This window comes from Paramormyrops kingsleyae, chromosome 7 (assembly GCF_048594095.1).
Source record: "Paramormyrops kingsleyae isolate MSU_618 chromosome 7, PKINGS_0.4, whole genome shotgun sequence".
In the NCBI taxonomy this organism is placed as follows: domain Eukaryota; kingdom Metazoa; phylum Chordata; class Actinopteri; order Osteoglossiformes; family Mormyridae; genus Paramormyrops; species Paramormyrops kingsleyae.
In genome coordinates, this window is record NC_132803.1 from 10,137,587 (window position 1) to 10,152,975 (window position 15,389).

General features: G+C 44.1%; 1 protein-coding gene across 1 annotated transcript in view; it reads right to left on the reverse strand.

The window, feature by feature from the left end:
- Positions 1–15,182, reverse strand: part of LOC111842180 (signal peptide peptidase-like 3) — a 28,214-nt gene extending 13,032 nt beyond the window's left edge. The window contains exon 1 of the mRNA XM_023808537.2: positions 14,643–15,182. Coding sequence (XP_023664305.1) covers positions 14,643–14,668 — 26 coding nt within the window. The 5' untranslated portion in view covers positions 14,669–15,182. The remainder of the gene's footprint in view (positions 1–14,642) is intronic.
- Positions 15,183–15,389: the final 207 nt, after the last annotated feature.

The following is a 15,389-nucleotide window of genomic DNA, read 5'->3' on the forward strand; positions in this document are numbered from 1 at the left end:
TACAAGGCGGGTTAGCAGGCTGCAGGGGGTGATTAGGGGCCAAAGGGTACGGGATATGAAATTTCAGTCCAATACATTGTAGATCTGATACCAATCTGTTCATGCTATAGGTGGTGTCTCTAGGATTAAAGGGTACATGGGGAAATTAAAAAAAAATATATATATATATTTAAAAAAATAAGGTCAGATCTGAGGATATAGAGAAACAAAACTTGCCACATACAAGGCCAGTATGACTGCAACTATCAGAGGCAAACCCACATCCTTTTGCAATATCGCATCAGCATCACAGATGACTTGCATATTAATAGAATGAAATGGCTTTCTGTCGAGTTAAATACCTTAATTAGAACTCATTTCATTACCTTATGTGGACAAGCATTCGTTTTACCTAGGGAGGTTCAGTATGTAGTTTAAGTGATTTGTTTGGCTGATTTGGACGGGATAAGAAACACGTCATTTCCGCAAATTACCAGAGATAGCAGAAATAAAAGAATTCCCGTCTGCTGATGTTAACGTCAGAGTTTGCACATCTAGAAAGCAAATAACCGAGTTCTATTTTCTGTGCGATATAACCCTTTAACATACTAAGGAAACTAAGAAAAACTTTTTCCCCCTCCAACACATATGGTAGCTTACAAGTCGATGTGTGTTGCTCTGCACATACAGAAAACCTTCACGCAGAAGGAGGTGTAAGTTGGCGGACATATAGGAGGAAAACCCAACACCCACAGAAGCTCCATTTTTAGCATACATTTCCATCTTAAAAAAACTGGCATATGGTTACAGATGTCACTATTATCTAGATGACAGTTCATACTGGACTACCATTACCGAACGCGGTCCGTGTTCGTTGAAATACAGAAGAACCTACTCCTGAATTGTTACTCTGAAGGCTTGTAATAATTATAGGCATGGAGATTCAGGACGGATTAAAATTACAGATCTCTTCGGTAATTGCTTCAATTACATTACGTCCCCAGGTAAAACTAATCCCATCCAAACAGTACTAATAGCGGCATCTACTGCTGTCTGCTATATGGTTGTGCATTTGATAAATAAACTTTGGTTCGAGTGCCATTAAGTAATGTCAGTGCAGTCGATTGCTCCGATCACTTTAGGAAAACCGGATCTCACTGCAAATGCAGTTATGTTTGCTTTATGTAGGTGTTCACCCACAACGTAAGGAAACATGCAAATATTGCAAAACAGACAAAGTGCAGAGACATTAAACGTAGTGCTAACTTCCATCCATTTCCTGAAATCGCTTGTCCTATTCAGGGTTGTGGGCGGCCAGGAGCCTATCCTGGAAGCTATGGAAACAAGGCAGGGAACAACCCAGGATGGGGCGCCAAACCATTGCAGGACACACTCGTACAGTATTCACTCACATATGCACACCTATGGACAGTTTGATAACTCCAATTAACCTCAGCATGTTTTTGCACCGTGGGGGGGGGGGGGGGGGGGGGGGGGACCGGAGTACCTGGAGGAAGCCCACCAGGACACGGGGAGAACATGCAAACGCCACACACACGGAGCCATGGCAGAGACTGAACATAGTGCAAACACAAGTAAAAATAATCATGGTGGTCCATGAAAACTCGTTCCCGAGGGATTTCCTAGTTAATCTGCAGTTATTCAAGTTCTTTTCATTAAGTTTACTAATTCACAGCTTTTACATTTCTTCCTCTTTCCTTCCTTTTCTTGCTAGTTGCTTCTATCACCTATTTGTTCCTCACATAATGTTCTTTCCATTTTATATGCAAACCACTCTCAAAGCCATCTGACCCCCTGGCTCAAGGAGTCTGTACAAAGACCATACATAAAGGGCCCGTTTCTCTCAGGGGGGGGCAGAGGCAGACACAGACAGACACTGAACCGGCCGTGTGAGAACATCTTCCTGTGACATCTTCATTCTCTCTCAATAAACTGCTTAAGGAACCTGCCTCATCATTCGACTCAAAGAACCTGAGGTTTCATTGAAGAAATCTATCAGGCCCAAATCTTCCTGTTTATATAGTCACTAGTAAGAAAGCTGTATCGCATTTTCATGAATATAAGGCTAATTTATATGTGGATCCATTAAGGGCATAATGATTCTGCAAATCCACGGTTCGGTTCATACCCGTTTCCGTTTTGCAAGAAACAACAGGGGAAAAAAAATTCTGGGTTTTATTAATCACCAACAATCTGGAAAACTAAACATAACACCACTAAAGAACACGTGAAATTTACATTTTTTAAAATTAAAAATACTGAATAACCAAAATGTTGCCACACTGCTGACTTTCATGTGCCTGGGGACTCAAATAAATGGACAAAATAAAAATAAATCAATTATTAGATTTACTGGTTTTTCGCGTGAAGGCACGTGTTCATGGTACGAATTGTCAGCCTGCAAATGGTCATTTTGCTGCTTTACCTGCAGTTCCCTGCTTTACAGTGGGTGCCGCCTTTTCCCAATTTGTGCAAAACATTGCGTACGCCTTCCCGTGAGCTTCCTGTTAGAGATGCACCGATTGCAATTTTCCTGGCCGATTCGGATTTCTGATTTTTTTGCAAGTGTGATCTGCCAGTACGGATTTGCGCTGATTCCGAATTTTATAAAAGAAACTTAAAACTTTGCAATTATCATTAAACCGTTACAGGTTGCTCTGTGACTGAAAGAAGGTACAAATAATTAATTAACTGAAAATGAGCTGCTGTACACCCAACTTTATCTGACATATATTTTACTATACCAAACAAGAGCAGGTGCAACAGATTTAAATAACAAAACAAATGTCCATAGGTTACAAACCTCCAAAGAAAACTGAAGTGTAGTATTCTCTTCCAAATAATAGGCGTAGGGTAATATTGTTAATAGCAACATTGCATGTTATGCAAATATAATTCTTACATCGCTAGTAAGCTAGTTTAAGATCAGGCTTTTTCCATACCTTCATACTCTACAGACATTATAGCGCAGGGGGTCAAAGTTTCACTAAAACGTTTTTACTATGCTCACAGGAAAAAAACCTTAGCTAGCTTCGCAATTTTAATGATCATTACATTTCAAGATCACCTAGTATATGTTTAATAATCAGTTTACCTCTGATGTTTCACCACGTTTTTGCGGCGGCTCCCCCACGCTTACTTTAGTTCACATTAGAGCTGGGCGATAAATCGATTTAATCGATTAATTCGAATTTACAGTTCAGGACGATGTGTTTTCATGAAAATCGATTTTATTACTTTTTTTTTTTTTTTTTTTTTTTTTTTACACACGAGCGCCACATGCGGAACTAATGCGACGCACCATTCTTCACGGGTAAATTAGCGCGGCGCACCCAAACACTGTAGCAGATTCACTAACAAACATAGCAATGACAGGGGAAAAGCTGGCGCTTGTGCCCAAGAAAGGTGTTGCTACATCTGTAATATGGAATTGGTTCGGTTTTGCGAGGTCGGACACAGACCAAACAAGTCCTCGTTGCAAAGATTTTAAAAACTGTTGCAACCAAAGGAAGCAGCGCGACTAATGTATTCCAGCATGTAAAGCAGAGGCGCGCAGCGCAGTGGGAGAAGTGCCGCTCCCAGCGAAATTAAAATACCCGCAGCACCAGCACAACAAACAAAGATAAGCAAGCAACCGTCCCTGACACATTTTCGAACTATGTGCCATATGATAAGAATCGGGCACGATGGAAGGCGAAAGCAAACACTGTCGCGATGTATAGTGCAAAAGTCATGGTGCCCATACATACTGTGGAAAAGCTGGGATTCATTAACATGCTAAAAGTTTTAGACCCGAAGTACGTGCCTCATTTTTCTTAATTTTTCAAAAGCTTTCTTTTGCACTGTCAAGCCCAATGGCATAAAGTATTTACTTAATACCAAGCTGACATGATAATGATGAGTGTTTTTTTTATTATTATTATTACAATATTACTTATTAATTTTATTTATAAGTTTGAGGGTGTATTGTGTTGTTGCCAGTTTGAAAATAAGCTATAGAGAAAGCTTTCTAAAAGTTTTTACAATGGCGTGGTCTGCCATCTCACAAGCATCTGGTCTGCCATCTCACTTACAAGCATCTTTTATGGTTTGTCAGATTGCACTTTAACCCTAAAGTAAAAAAAGCTAAATAAAGTTAAAACTTGTTTTGAACCATTTTTGTCATCTGTAGTTTGATCTTGAGTAGGGGAGGGGGAAAAAAATCGATTAAAATCGGAAATCGGATTTTTTGTGAAAAAATTGGAGATTTTATTTTTTTAGGCCATATTGCCCAGCTCTAGTTCACATGTATTACGAATTGCAAGCTTTGCGTCGTCTTCACTCACACTGAAGAACTTCCATGCTGAGGACATGCTAGTGAGTGGCTGCGAGTTTGTACGCGGCTGTGAGGTAAAATGGACCAGTACGGTACCAGAACTATGTGAGACTGACCACAGCACAGTCCGGTCCGGTCCCTGGCTGGTCAATAGGTGCAAAGGACCAAAAACACCAGAAATGCGCATATGCGACCTTAATAACTGAGGCCCTCGAAGCGCAAATTACATTCGCCAGCACGCCCATATAAACCAAGAGAGAAAGTGAACACCGGAGGGCATACAGAATCAACCAGTCTCAAAGTGCATCGCCCGTGTGCATTACTTGCACCATGCTTCAGTACACCACCCTGCAGGGCAGTACATTTCCTGCGATTCTGCAGTTGCTACACTGTCAGCTGCGCAGCTCCTCCCGGGTCAGTAAGAACGGCACTGCAGTCTGCATTCATGCCTCCGACAGCTTGCCGATCACCTTACAGCCAACGTGTTTGGTTCAGTTTCTGTGCAGTTCACTGGCTGCGCATCACTGCATTTGTGCACAGTGATGCGCGGTTAGCATCTCTCTCTGCCTGGGCATTCGCCCATGCGCCAAACCACACAGACAATCCATTAATAAACCCCTGCAAAATTAACCGTCAGCCAGCATCGATACTCAGGTTAGGGGTGCGTGATTTGATATTTGATCATGAATGATTAAAATGTGTCCACAATCTGCCTTTATGGAGAGATCGCTAGTATTGCGCTATAGTATGCACTTTATCAGTTGCAGTTCTGTTGTTCATGCATGCATCTTGTCAGCCCAATCCATTTCAACACACCGATAAACCAGTGACAGGAAACAGTAGGTAGTAGGGATGTTACCAGAACTGATACTTACAATATCGTTCGATACCAAAATTCTAAAAAAACATGGCGGTACGAGTGCCAGTATATTTACTGAGGCTGCAATTCTTCCAGAACTGACGGGGGGCAACATATACTTCTGCAGGTGTTCTAGTCCATCCTTACATGCTGAAGGATGCTCACAAGGCCAGGAAAAATTATATATGGCTAATCATTTACATTTAGCTTGATGGTACAACCAACGTTTTATAAGACTGATGTATATTTAGCGCAATGGCGATGTTTTATCCCAGAACACAATTATCTAACAAGACGTAATTGTATATCAAGCCTAATGCAAATGATTTCTTAATAAATTAACACGTAAAAAAAAAAAAAAAAAAAAGCACATTTGTAAACATTTTATTGATGTGAACTGTTGCTGCAGCAGTAAGGGTAAACATATTACTATTGAGCTAAATATACATTAACGATCTAATAAAAGATTGGTTGTACTATCAAGTTAAGTGTAAATGATTACTTAGTAATAAAAACACTTTAAAAACAGTTGTAAACGTATTTTAGTGATGGGAACTTGCTGTAGCAGTAAGGGTAAACTTGAAACTTAATGGACCGGGTATCTTCACACTGCAGCATCACAATTGTGTGGTCGGCCTCAAAGCGGAGTGATACGTCACAGGGGGAAGGAAGTCAGACAGTGGGAGAAATCTGCCATTGCAGTTCTAGCCCGTCTAATTGTTAGCCATAGTTAGCAATAGCAGTTGATAACACATTATATGGTATTTTGCGCATAAAACTTTGTATGACAGATGAGCCATAAACAAGACACAAGTGCTAATAAAAAGACTGAAATCTACAGCTTTCAACTGTTCAAAAAGCCATAAAAAATGAATCTACGAAAAATTGTCACACTACTAGCACATACAGTATCTTACAAAAGTGAGTACACCCCTCACATTTTAGTAAATATTTTATTATATCTTTTCATGGGACAACACTGAAGATACTAATACAATGTAATCAGTATACAGCTTGTATAAGTGTAAAATTTGCTGTCCCCTCAAAATAACTAACACACACATTAATGTCTAAACCACTATCAACAAAAGTGAGTATACCCCGAACTGAAAATGTCCAAATTGTGCCCAATTAGCCATTTTCCCTCCCCAGTGTCATGTGACTCGTTAGTGTTACAAGGTCTCAGGTGTGAATGGGGAGCAGGCGAGTTAAACTTGGTGTGATCGCTCTCACTCTCTCTCATACTGGCCACTGGAAGTTCAACATGGTGCCTCATGGCAAAGAACTCTGAGGATATGAAAAAAAGAATTGTTGCTCTACATAAAGATGGCCAAGGCTATAAGAAGATTGCCAGCACCCTGAAACTGAGCTGCAGCACGGTGGCCAAGACCATACAGCGGTTTAAAACAGGACAGATTCCACTCAGGACAGGCCTCACCATGGTCCACCAGAGAAGCTGGGTGCACGTGCTCAGTGTCATATCCAGAGGTTGTCTTTTGGAAACAGACGTATGAGTGCTGCCAGCATCACTGCAGAGGTTGGGGGGGGGGGGGGGGTAGGGGTCAGCCTGTCAGTGCTCGGGCCATACGCCGCACACTGCATTAAAATGGTCTGCATGGCTGTCGTTCCAGAAGGAAGCCTCTTCTAAAGATGATGCACAAGAAAGCCCACAAAGTTTGCTGAAGACAAGCAGACTAAGGACATGGATTACTGGGACCATGTCCTGTGGTCTTATGAGACCAAGAGAAACTTATTTGGTTCAGATGGTGTCAAGCGTGTGTGGCATCAACCAGGGGAGGAGGACAAAGACAAGTGTGTCTTGCCTACAGTCAAGCACGGTGGTGGGAGTGTCATGGTTTGGGGCTGCATGACTGCTGCCGGCACTGGGGAGCTACAGTGCATTGTGGGAACCATGAATGCCAACATGTACTGTGACATACTGAAGCAGCATGATCCCCTTCCTTTGGAAACTGGGCCGCAGGGCAGTATCCCAACATGATAACGGCTCCAAGACGACCACTGCCGTGCTAAAGAAGCTGAGGGTAAAAGTGCTGGACTGGCCAAGCATGTCTCCCGACCTAAACCCTATTGGGCATCTGTGGGGCCTCAAACGGAAGGTGGAGGAGCACAAGGTCTCCAACATCCACCAGCTCCGTGATGTCGTCATGGAGGAGTGGAAGAGGATTCCAGTGGCAACCTGTGAATCTCTAGTGAACTCCACGCCCAAGAGAGTTAAGGCAATGCTGGAAAATAACGGTGGCCACATAAATATTGAGATTTTGAGCACAATTTGGACATTTTCACTTGGGGGTGTACTCATGTTTGTTGCCAGCGGTTTAAACATTAATGGCTGTGTGTTTAGTTATTTTGAGGGGACAGCAAAACAACACTAATACAAGCTGTGCACTGAACACTTTACATTGTACCAAAGTATTATATCTTCAGTGTTGTCCCATGAAAAGATGTAATAAAATATCTACAAAAATTGTAAATACTTTAAATCATATTGCATACCGCATTCCGTTCTGTACTGTTGTTGCTTTCATCTACAGAAGCGCCATTTTTATATGTTCAAATGTGTTTAATAAAGGAATAAAAGACTGACTGCTACATTTCTGGTATCATGACACCCCTAGTAGGTAGGGCCTCAGATTTCTTCCTCTCTCCCTTTCACACATGCACAATGGGTGACACATTCCCAATTGGACAACATCGCGGCATGGACGACGTGGAGGAGTCAGTCCCTAAAAAGAAATCGACATCAGTAATATGGAACTTATTCGGATTTTATGTAAGTGACACGGCACAAAGTTATATAGAAAAGATGTGAATACAAGTTTCACACGTTGAATGGCAACAGCAAAAAACCTTTTTAACCCCCAAAAAGTATGCTGAATATGAATCTTTTAGGTTTTGTTACCTTATAGGGCTGTATTTTTTAAAACAGGGGAATTAGTTTGGTTGTACAGTTCAGTAACTTGCAAAACAGCCATAAAGACCAACATGAAAAAGAAATGTACTAAGATCATGGATGGTAATCCTACTTGAGAAAAAAAATGTGAAAATATTTTTGCCATATCTCAGGTGATATGTAACTTCACACTGGAGAAGGGTGGGGGGGCACGCAACACAACCGCTTATCCGTGAGAGCCTTTCCAAAAATGTCATGGCACCTTTGAACTGAATTACTCCATATTGTATTGAATGGAACCTGATACTATGAAAGCTGATGCCTTTGTATAAACGCTGCAACATGTCATCATTAATTCACACCTATTAGAGACACACTGCTGAGCACTGTGTTCTGGCCACTGCCTCCACCTCATTGGTTAGCTATGACACAGCTTAAAGGCTAAAGGCCTGGAGGCCTTATTTTAGGAACCCTTAATACACATAACCTGAAACTGGGGATCCACCGACACTAGTTCTTTCGGTACCAGGTGTGATACTGTGCACAAACTCATCCTCATGACAATACAGCAATACCTATAACCAATTCTAAGTAATGACAGATCAGTAATATCAATATAAAGCCAAGTAAGCCAGACAAAATATGCGCTAAAGGAATGCTCCAATAATGAACTATGAAAAAAGCATAGGTGGACTGCAATCAGTGCTATTAAACTATGAAGAGGTACAAAAGAAGGTTCATGCAAAACTAGTAATCTAAAAACAATATATAAAAGAGTACGACGAAATTGCCACCAGCAGCACTGCACAACAACCAACTGTGCAGCAAACACCAGCACGGAAAGAGAAAATGTCAAATGATAACCTTTGTGCAATGAAAATAACAAAAGGTCTTACCAGTATGTTGTTCTTGACAATTAAGAATGATGTCGTGATGGTGGCATGCAGAGGGTGTAATACTCTGATGTGGTACATGGTGCAAAAACTTTGTGATCCACCGCTTTAGACGGCTCACTACATGTTCTTAAATTGTAATTAAAACTGGCCCAGCGGTCCACCGTTTACCACATACTAAAAAACAATGAGGAGCAGTGCTAATTAGCTACTGCCCCAAATTAATGCTGGCTGTTCAACAGATAAGTAAACAAAAGAAAAAGGAAAACATGCACCGTTTGCTGCAATTAAACAAAAGGAGACATGGGCTGTGGGGAGCGCACAAAAGCTGCGAGTGAAAGATGGAGCGAGGTCAGGCATGCGAGAATGAGGTACACAGCTCTGGCACACATAAATGCATGCATGCATGCATGCACGCACGCACACGCAGCGTGATGCAGCCCCCACCCAATGCCAAAACAATAAGCCAGCTGCAATATTCCCACCTCCCCACCTTGCACTGACCCGAACCCATCCCCTTTCCTAAAAGTGGGTCAGTGAAACCCACTGGGACTAATCCCAGGTAGCACTGGTGCCAAAGCAAACTGGCACAGACTCAGACACACTGCAGAGACAGGGAAGGGAGTGACGGTAATAAAAAGCGAGAGGAATCGTGGATGACATTCTCGCTACACCCTCAGATTAAACGACAGAAACACCTCTGACAAAGTCACATGCCTTGATTAAGAGACCGGTTGATGCAGTCTATCGTCTATCACACAGCTCCGCAGCTGCTTCTCCTGCAAAACCATAAAGTGACCCACCCACCCACAGTAAGCAGCCATTAAGCAATGCAAAGCACAGCCTCAACAACCTGTCCCCAATGCATTATTCTGTGGCCAAATTCATAAAACAGCATATTTCACTGACGGGGGGCGGGATACAGACCCTCAGTGCTGGTTCTCATACCTCAGAGCTGGAGAAACTCACTACCCTCATTGTTCCAGTTAGAGAAAAAAAAGCATTTCTGGTTTCTGAAGTGTCATACAGTTCCAAGACCCTTTCTGCTACCCTGCCCACTTTTCTGCCTTTTCAAAACACCAGGGACTGAGGATAATAAACCAGAGAAGAAGGGGCTGAGACGGCCCCCATTTAATACAAGCTTCAATTTGGGTACTCATCAAAAGGTGGAAAATGGACAGGAGCGCAAGGGGCAGCTGTTAGGGAGATGGGACCAGCACTGAGGGGTGTAATTCTACTCCAGCTCCTGACACAATCAGGATAGAAGTGCTACCGACTCACAATAGATGTTTCACATGGGGTTTAGTTGATAGTTCACACAAAAAAAATGTGTCAATCTAATGACCTACAGTATGAATGACATTTGGGGGGGGGGGGATTTGTGCACATGTCCAGTCGACAGGGGACGGCCCCCTGTGCCCCGCATCGGCCAGTCCTTCCCTTGGCTCCTGGGGCCCCTTAAGAGCAGCTTCTTGTGACGCCCCTTCGCCTCCCTGTTTGCCTCCCTGCTTATTCAAACATCCAGGAAATGTGGTTCATGGCTGACAATGTCAGGTCCCCTCTGGATCGATCGAATTCTCCTGAAAGGGGAACTGGTGGGCGATCATGAGGGGCGTCCCAGGATTTGCACGCGCGCAGAGAGGTGCCTGAAGGACCTCGAAAACCATGCCCTCTGATCGAGCTCCTGAAGTGCTAACAGGCAGCCGGGGTGTCACCTTCCTGAACACAGGAATCCGGTCAGTCCGCTCCGCCTGCCAGCAGCAGGCCCTCAGCATTGCTAATCTTTAAAACCTCTCTTGTGATGTAACAGGCACTGCACTGATGTTATTAATAGCACTGCACAGGACTGGAAAAAAAAAATCACTTTGCAATATGTAACATTTTTGCAATTAATATTACAATATTTATAAAAGTTAGTTGAAATTTACCTAAAATAAACTATAACCAAATAGAGTTTATTATCCAACAGTAGAGAGTACCGAAGTCTGACTTGTCTGTTTGGTTCTATATGCATGTTCATCTATGCACCATGTTCTTACTACTGTATGCCGCAGAAATTTCCCCCGGCATCAATAAAACGCATCTTAATCTTAAATAAGTTGGTGGCGTTGCCACAAGTGCCAACAGACACAGAGCAGGGTCGACAAATGCCCTGCTTTTGGTCAATATGTTCTCTACGGAACCCAAAATATTTTCATACAGCAGAAAGCAAATGTCTTTTGTTGACCAATTCTTGTTCGTATTTCTTTGTTTTTGTTTCTCAAACGCTACGCTGTCTATGGTCAAGTCAGACGGCAAGGACGAAAACGGTTATGATGAGCTCTGCATGTGCTCTCCGAGCCAATGCAAAAACAGAAAACTTTAGATTGCTTTTTTAGAAACATATTATATCATATTATATATAATGTTGAAAAGGACCCATAATTAAAACTGCAACACTCACTTTGTTTGCTATGGCAAAGTAAAAACGTTATTGTCTTAACTCAGCTGACTACAGCAATGCTTGCGATTTGACAACTGCATATGCATAACATGCGATGATGATATTAATATCACATATTTTGCGGCTCTTGTCCTTAAGCCCAAACACATCCGACCAATGGGTGGCCTGGTAGGAATAATCACTGGGGCTTGAGGGCAGGATCATTAAATAGTGTGGCCAGAGCAGTTGGTGCTTTCCAACCAGTGCGAGTCTGAAATCCAGCTGGGGCTCCTTCTGGCAATGCTTGTCGCATGCTAACGACATTCCCACCCCCCACAAAACGGAGACACCCTGTACAACTGTTCTTCGATGCTCCTCAAGATCGCTCACTAGTTCCCCCTTCAGGAGAATCTGACCGACCCAGAGGGGACCTGACGTTGTCAGCCATGAACCACATCTCCTTGATGGTAAGAATAAACGGGGAAGAAAAACACCAATCAGGTCCTCACTCTGTCAAAGATGGTTTTTAAATGTTCTTCAGATGTTAAATGATCCATCACCTGCCACCATCACCATATTAGCATAACATCTCGCTCCAGCACCATAATACCCCATGTGTGTAACCACTTGCATCCATTTCAGCTGCCTGGCAGCCTGGTCTCAGACATGGAACAGCTAATACTCGCTCCACCGCAAGGCCAGTCACATGACGCGCCCCTACTGATGTGGTACGACCACAGGATTCGCTCACAGCTAAGCTGCTCTCGGGCTGCGCAGGGACCCAGCCGACCTCCAGCTTATCCTGTTTCTGTTACCGCAGCAACACCTGTGAAATTACAACGATTATGATCGCCGGGAAGCGAGAGGCTTAGAAAAATCCAGAGTGGGTGGGATCATTGTGTTCCGTGAATCACTCCCTGGCATGCAACAGAAATCAACAGTAACCAATGAGAAGCTGGTAAAACTGATTGACAGCTGACAAAAGCTCCACCCACCATGACTCCTAAAGCTCAGATTCTTTTCAAACTGTATGTGACCTATATGATGCAGTCACAAGCTACACCTTGCAAGACAGCTAGAAACTAGTGTGTCGCTCAAACCAAGGTACCTAATTATCTCAGCCTCACTAGTATCTCAAGGTCCCTGGGATCGCAGATGGACACCAGCATCCCAAATTCAATGCAGAGCCATGACAGGCAACCATGAGGTCTTCAGTGATGTTCCTGGAAAGTAAGTCACAGCAGGACTGCTGCCGAAGTTTTGCCATCGGATGAAAATAGGAGGATGCTCAAGTAAGTCTGGCTCAGTGGAGATACCCAGGCCAGAGGGCTCAGCACCAGGCCCCCAAAGCATTTGCAAAAATTTCCTCCTGCCAGTGTCTGCCAATAACCGTAAACAGACACAAACAAAAACTATTCTTTTAAAGGAAGTTGAAAGTGCTGGTTGAAGGCGAACACTACAGGCCCAACTCTGAATGGGCCCAAAACCTGCAACTGTCCTGCTCTGAGGATGAGTCAAGGAGGATGTCAGAACAGCCTCTGTACAGTTTGTACACTGCACACACACATAAAATGCAGCATTTCCGTGACTCTTTCAGGAGCCGACTGAATTGGAGAAGCACTTCTTCTGTGAGAGCTCAGCAGCGCTGCCCCCTGAGGAGAGGAAGAGGGGGAATTCAAGACAGCGTTGCGCCAGACGCCCTGGCTTCTGCGTGGCGTTTAATCTTTGCGCCATTATTTAATCACAGCCTTGCTGCCTCCAGTGTGGGAAAAATCAGAGATTTAAGATGGTGAGGAAAGGGAGCACCCCAGACCATCACAGCCCTTCCAGGACCTGTGTCACACAGTGGTCAGCGCCGGTCACCACTGGAGACCACGGGAGCCGTGACGAAACGGCGTCAACCCAGTGCAACCTACAAACAAGGGCAGAGGCTCCCTTTCAACCGCAGGGCCTCAGTCATGCAGACATCCGCAATTAAGAGTTTGTTTTGACTCAATGTTGTTATTGAGAGTGGTTTGCAATGGCAGCTTGATAGCAGCCTTGGTGCAAACTTTTCTGGCCGACATCTACTCCCAAAAAATGATGTCAACCTTTCAAAATACTACAAAATCAATGGTTCTTTTTCCTGGCCGGAAACAAAACAGGATACAACTATAATAAAAATGTCAGAAACCCGTTTTGTGCCCATTTTTTATGCCACTCACACAGACGGGATCAACATCGAAGAAAAAAAATACGGCTTCTAAAATGTCAGAACCATTCTTCTCGTCTCTTCAAAATGTCACCTATGGCTAGGATCTATGCGCATGGGAGACAACAAAACCCAATCTATTTCGGGTTGGACGGTAATTAACTGCTGCAATGTGAGACGGGGGCTCTCCAAAGAGACCAATTTCACCTTTATTTTCCACCAGGCCCCAAAATGTCTCCCCTCCCAAACTGATAAAACCAAAAGCCGGGTTGGTCTACTATTATTTAGCTGCCAGCCTGTCTTGCTAAGGACAGGGGATGCGATATCTTCACAAAACTTTAATAACCACGGTAAATAAACACGCAAACAGGAGCGTAGTCACAGAAAACACTCCTTAGTGTAACCACACGTCTTCGTTGCAGATTCGATCAGCGTTTAAAAATGTAGAAACAATCCCCATTTCCAGCCTGATGGACGAGAATACAAAAACTGCATAGTTTATAACCTGAAAGAGAAAACCGACCGGCTCGCCAAGAAAAGGGAGTATTTATCGGGCCAAGGGAGATGTTTCAGTCTAAGTATACGGTAGTGTAGCCGTGCTTAGTAACAAAAACTCTTACAGTGCCTGGACTTTTCAAATACAATAAAGGGATGCGGTCAATGGCCGTTATGGACATTATGCCATTAATTGCACAAGACAACGAACCTGGAGGCCGAATAACATGCGACGGGCGGCGGGTTTCTTTTTTTTTTTTTTTATTTGACAACATTTGTTTGTCATTCTTATACTTTGCACTAAACATAATACACAGGGAGGACTGGATTACCTGCAAGAACACCGAGAGAGTGCTAAAAAAAACCACATTTTTAAAGTGTAGAGACGCGTGCGGTATGAACGCGGCCGGTCCGGCTCGTCGCCGTCACTACGCGACCCCGCCAGGGCCGGCAGCCCATAATAATAAGTGCCGAGCACTCGGCCGTCGCCGCGGACGGGCAGCGACCTCATGTCCGCTGTATTCCGAACGGTTTCGCCCGGTATGCGCTCACTCACCACGACGAGTAGCTCTGTTCCGCCATGTCGCCGTGCAGCTGGGCTTCCACACGGCCTCGGCGCTGTGCTCCGGCTCCCCCCGCTTCCCGGACGGCGGAGGGGAAACTCCGGTTCGGTGTGAGGCGTCGGCTACTCAGCGGGCGCCGTTCGACGGCGACATGGCAGTTTGGTGGCTCGCCCCGGCTCACGGGCGTCGCATAGGCGGCCTTGCGTGCGCCGGAGGAATGGCAGCGATGTCCGGTTAGCTAGCCAGCTAATGTAACAAAGCGCTCCAGCGGGGCGCAGAGAAACTCAAAAATTCCTCCGATTCTGGGGGTGTCTTGCGGTACCAATGTCCTCCGTGCTGCCACCGGGTCTCGACGGCACCTAATATCGTTCTATATCCATAATTATCCTCCTTTTCTCTGCCCTTGTCTAAGCAGCTCTCGATGAACCTCTCCTCGGTTATAATAGAAACCACGCAGTTAGCTTTGTTTTCAATGGCCATGAGCACGGGAGCGCGCACCCCCCCTGTGCCTAGACGCGTGCACGCGGAAACGCGCACGCTGCCGAGCGTGTCCCTGTCAGCACGCTGAATTAAATAGCATTATTTATATATTGCGGTGTTCACTTTCTATATTTACGTTTTTAATCATTTGAGGGGGCAGTAATAATTACGTAATTTACGTAATTTCTGCCATGTAAATTTGCAAATGTGTGGTTACACAAGATAACGTGATGTTGCCATCTGAAAAGAACAGGAGCAAA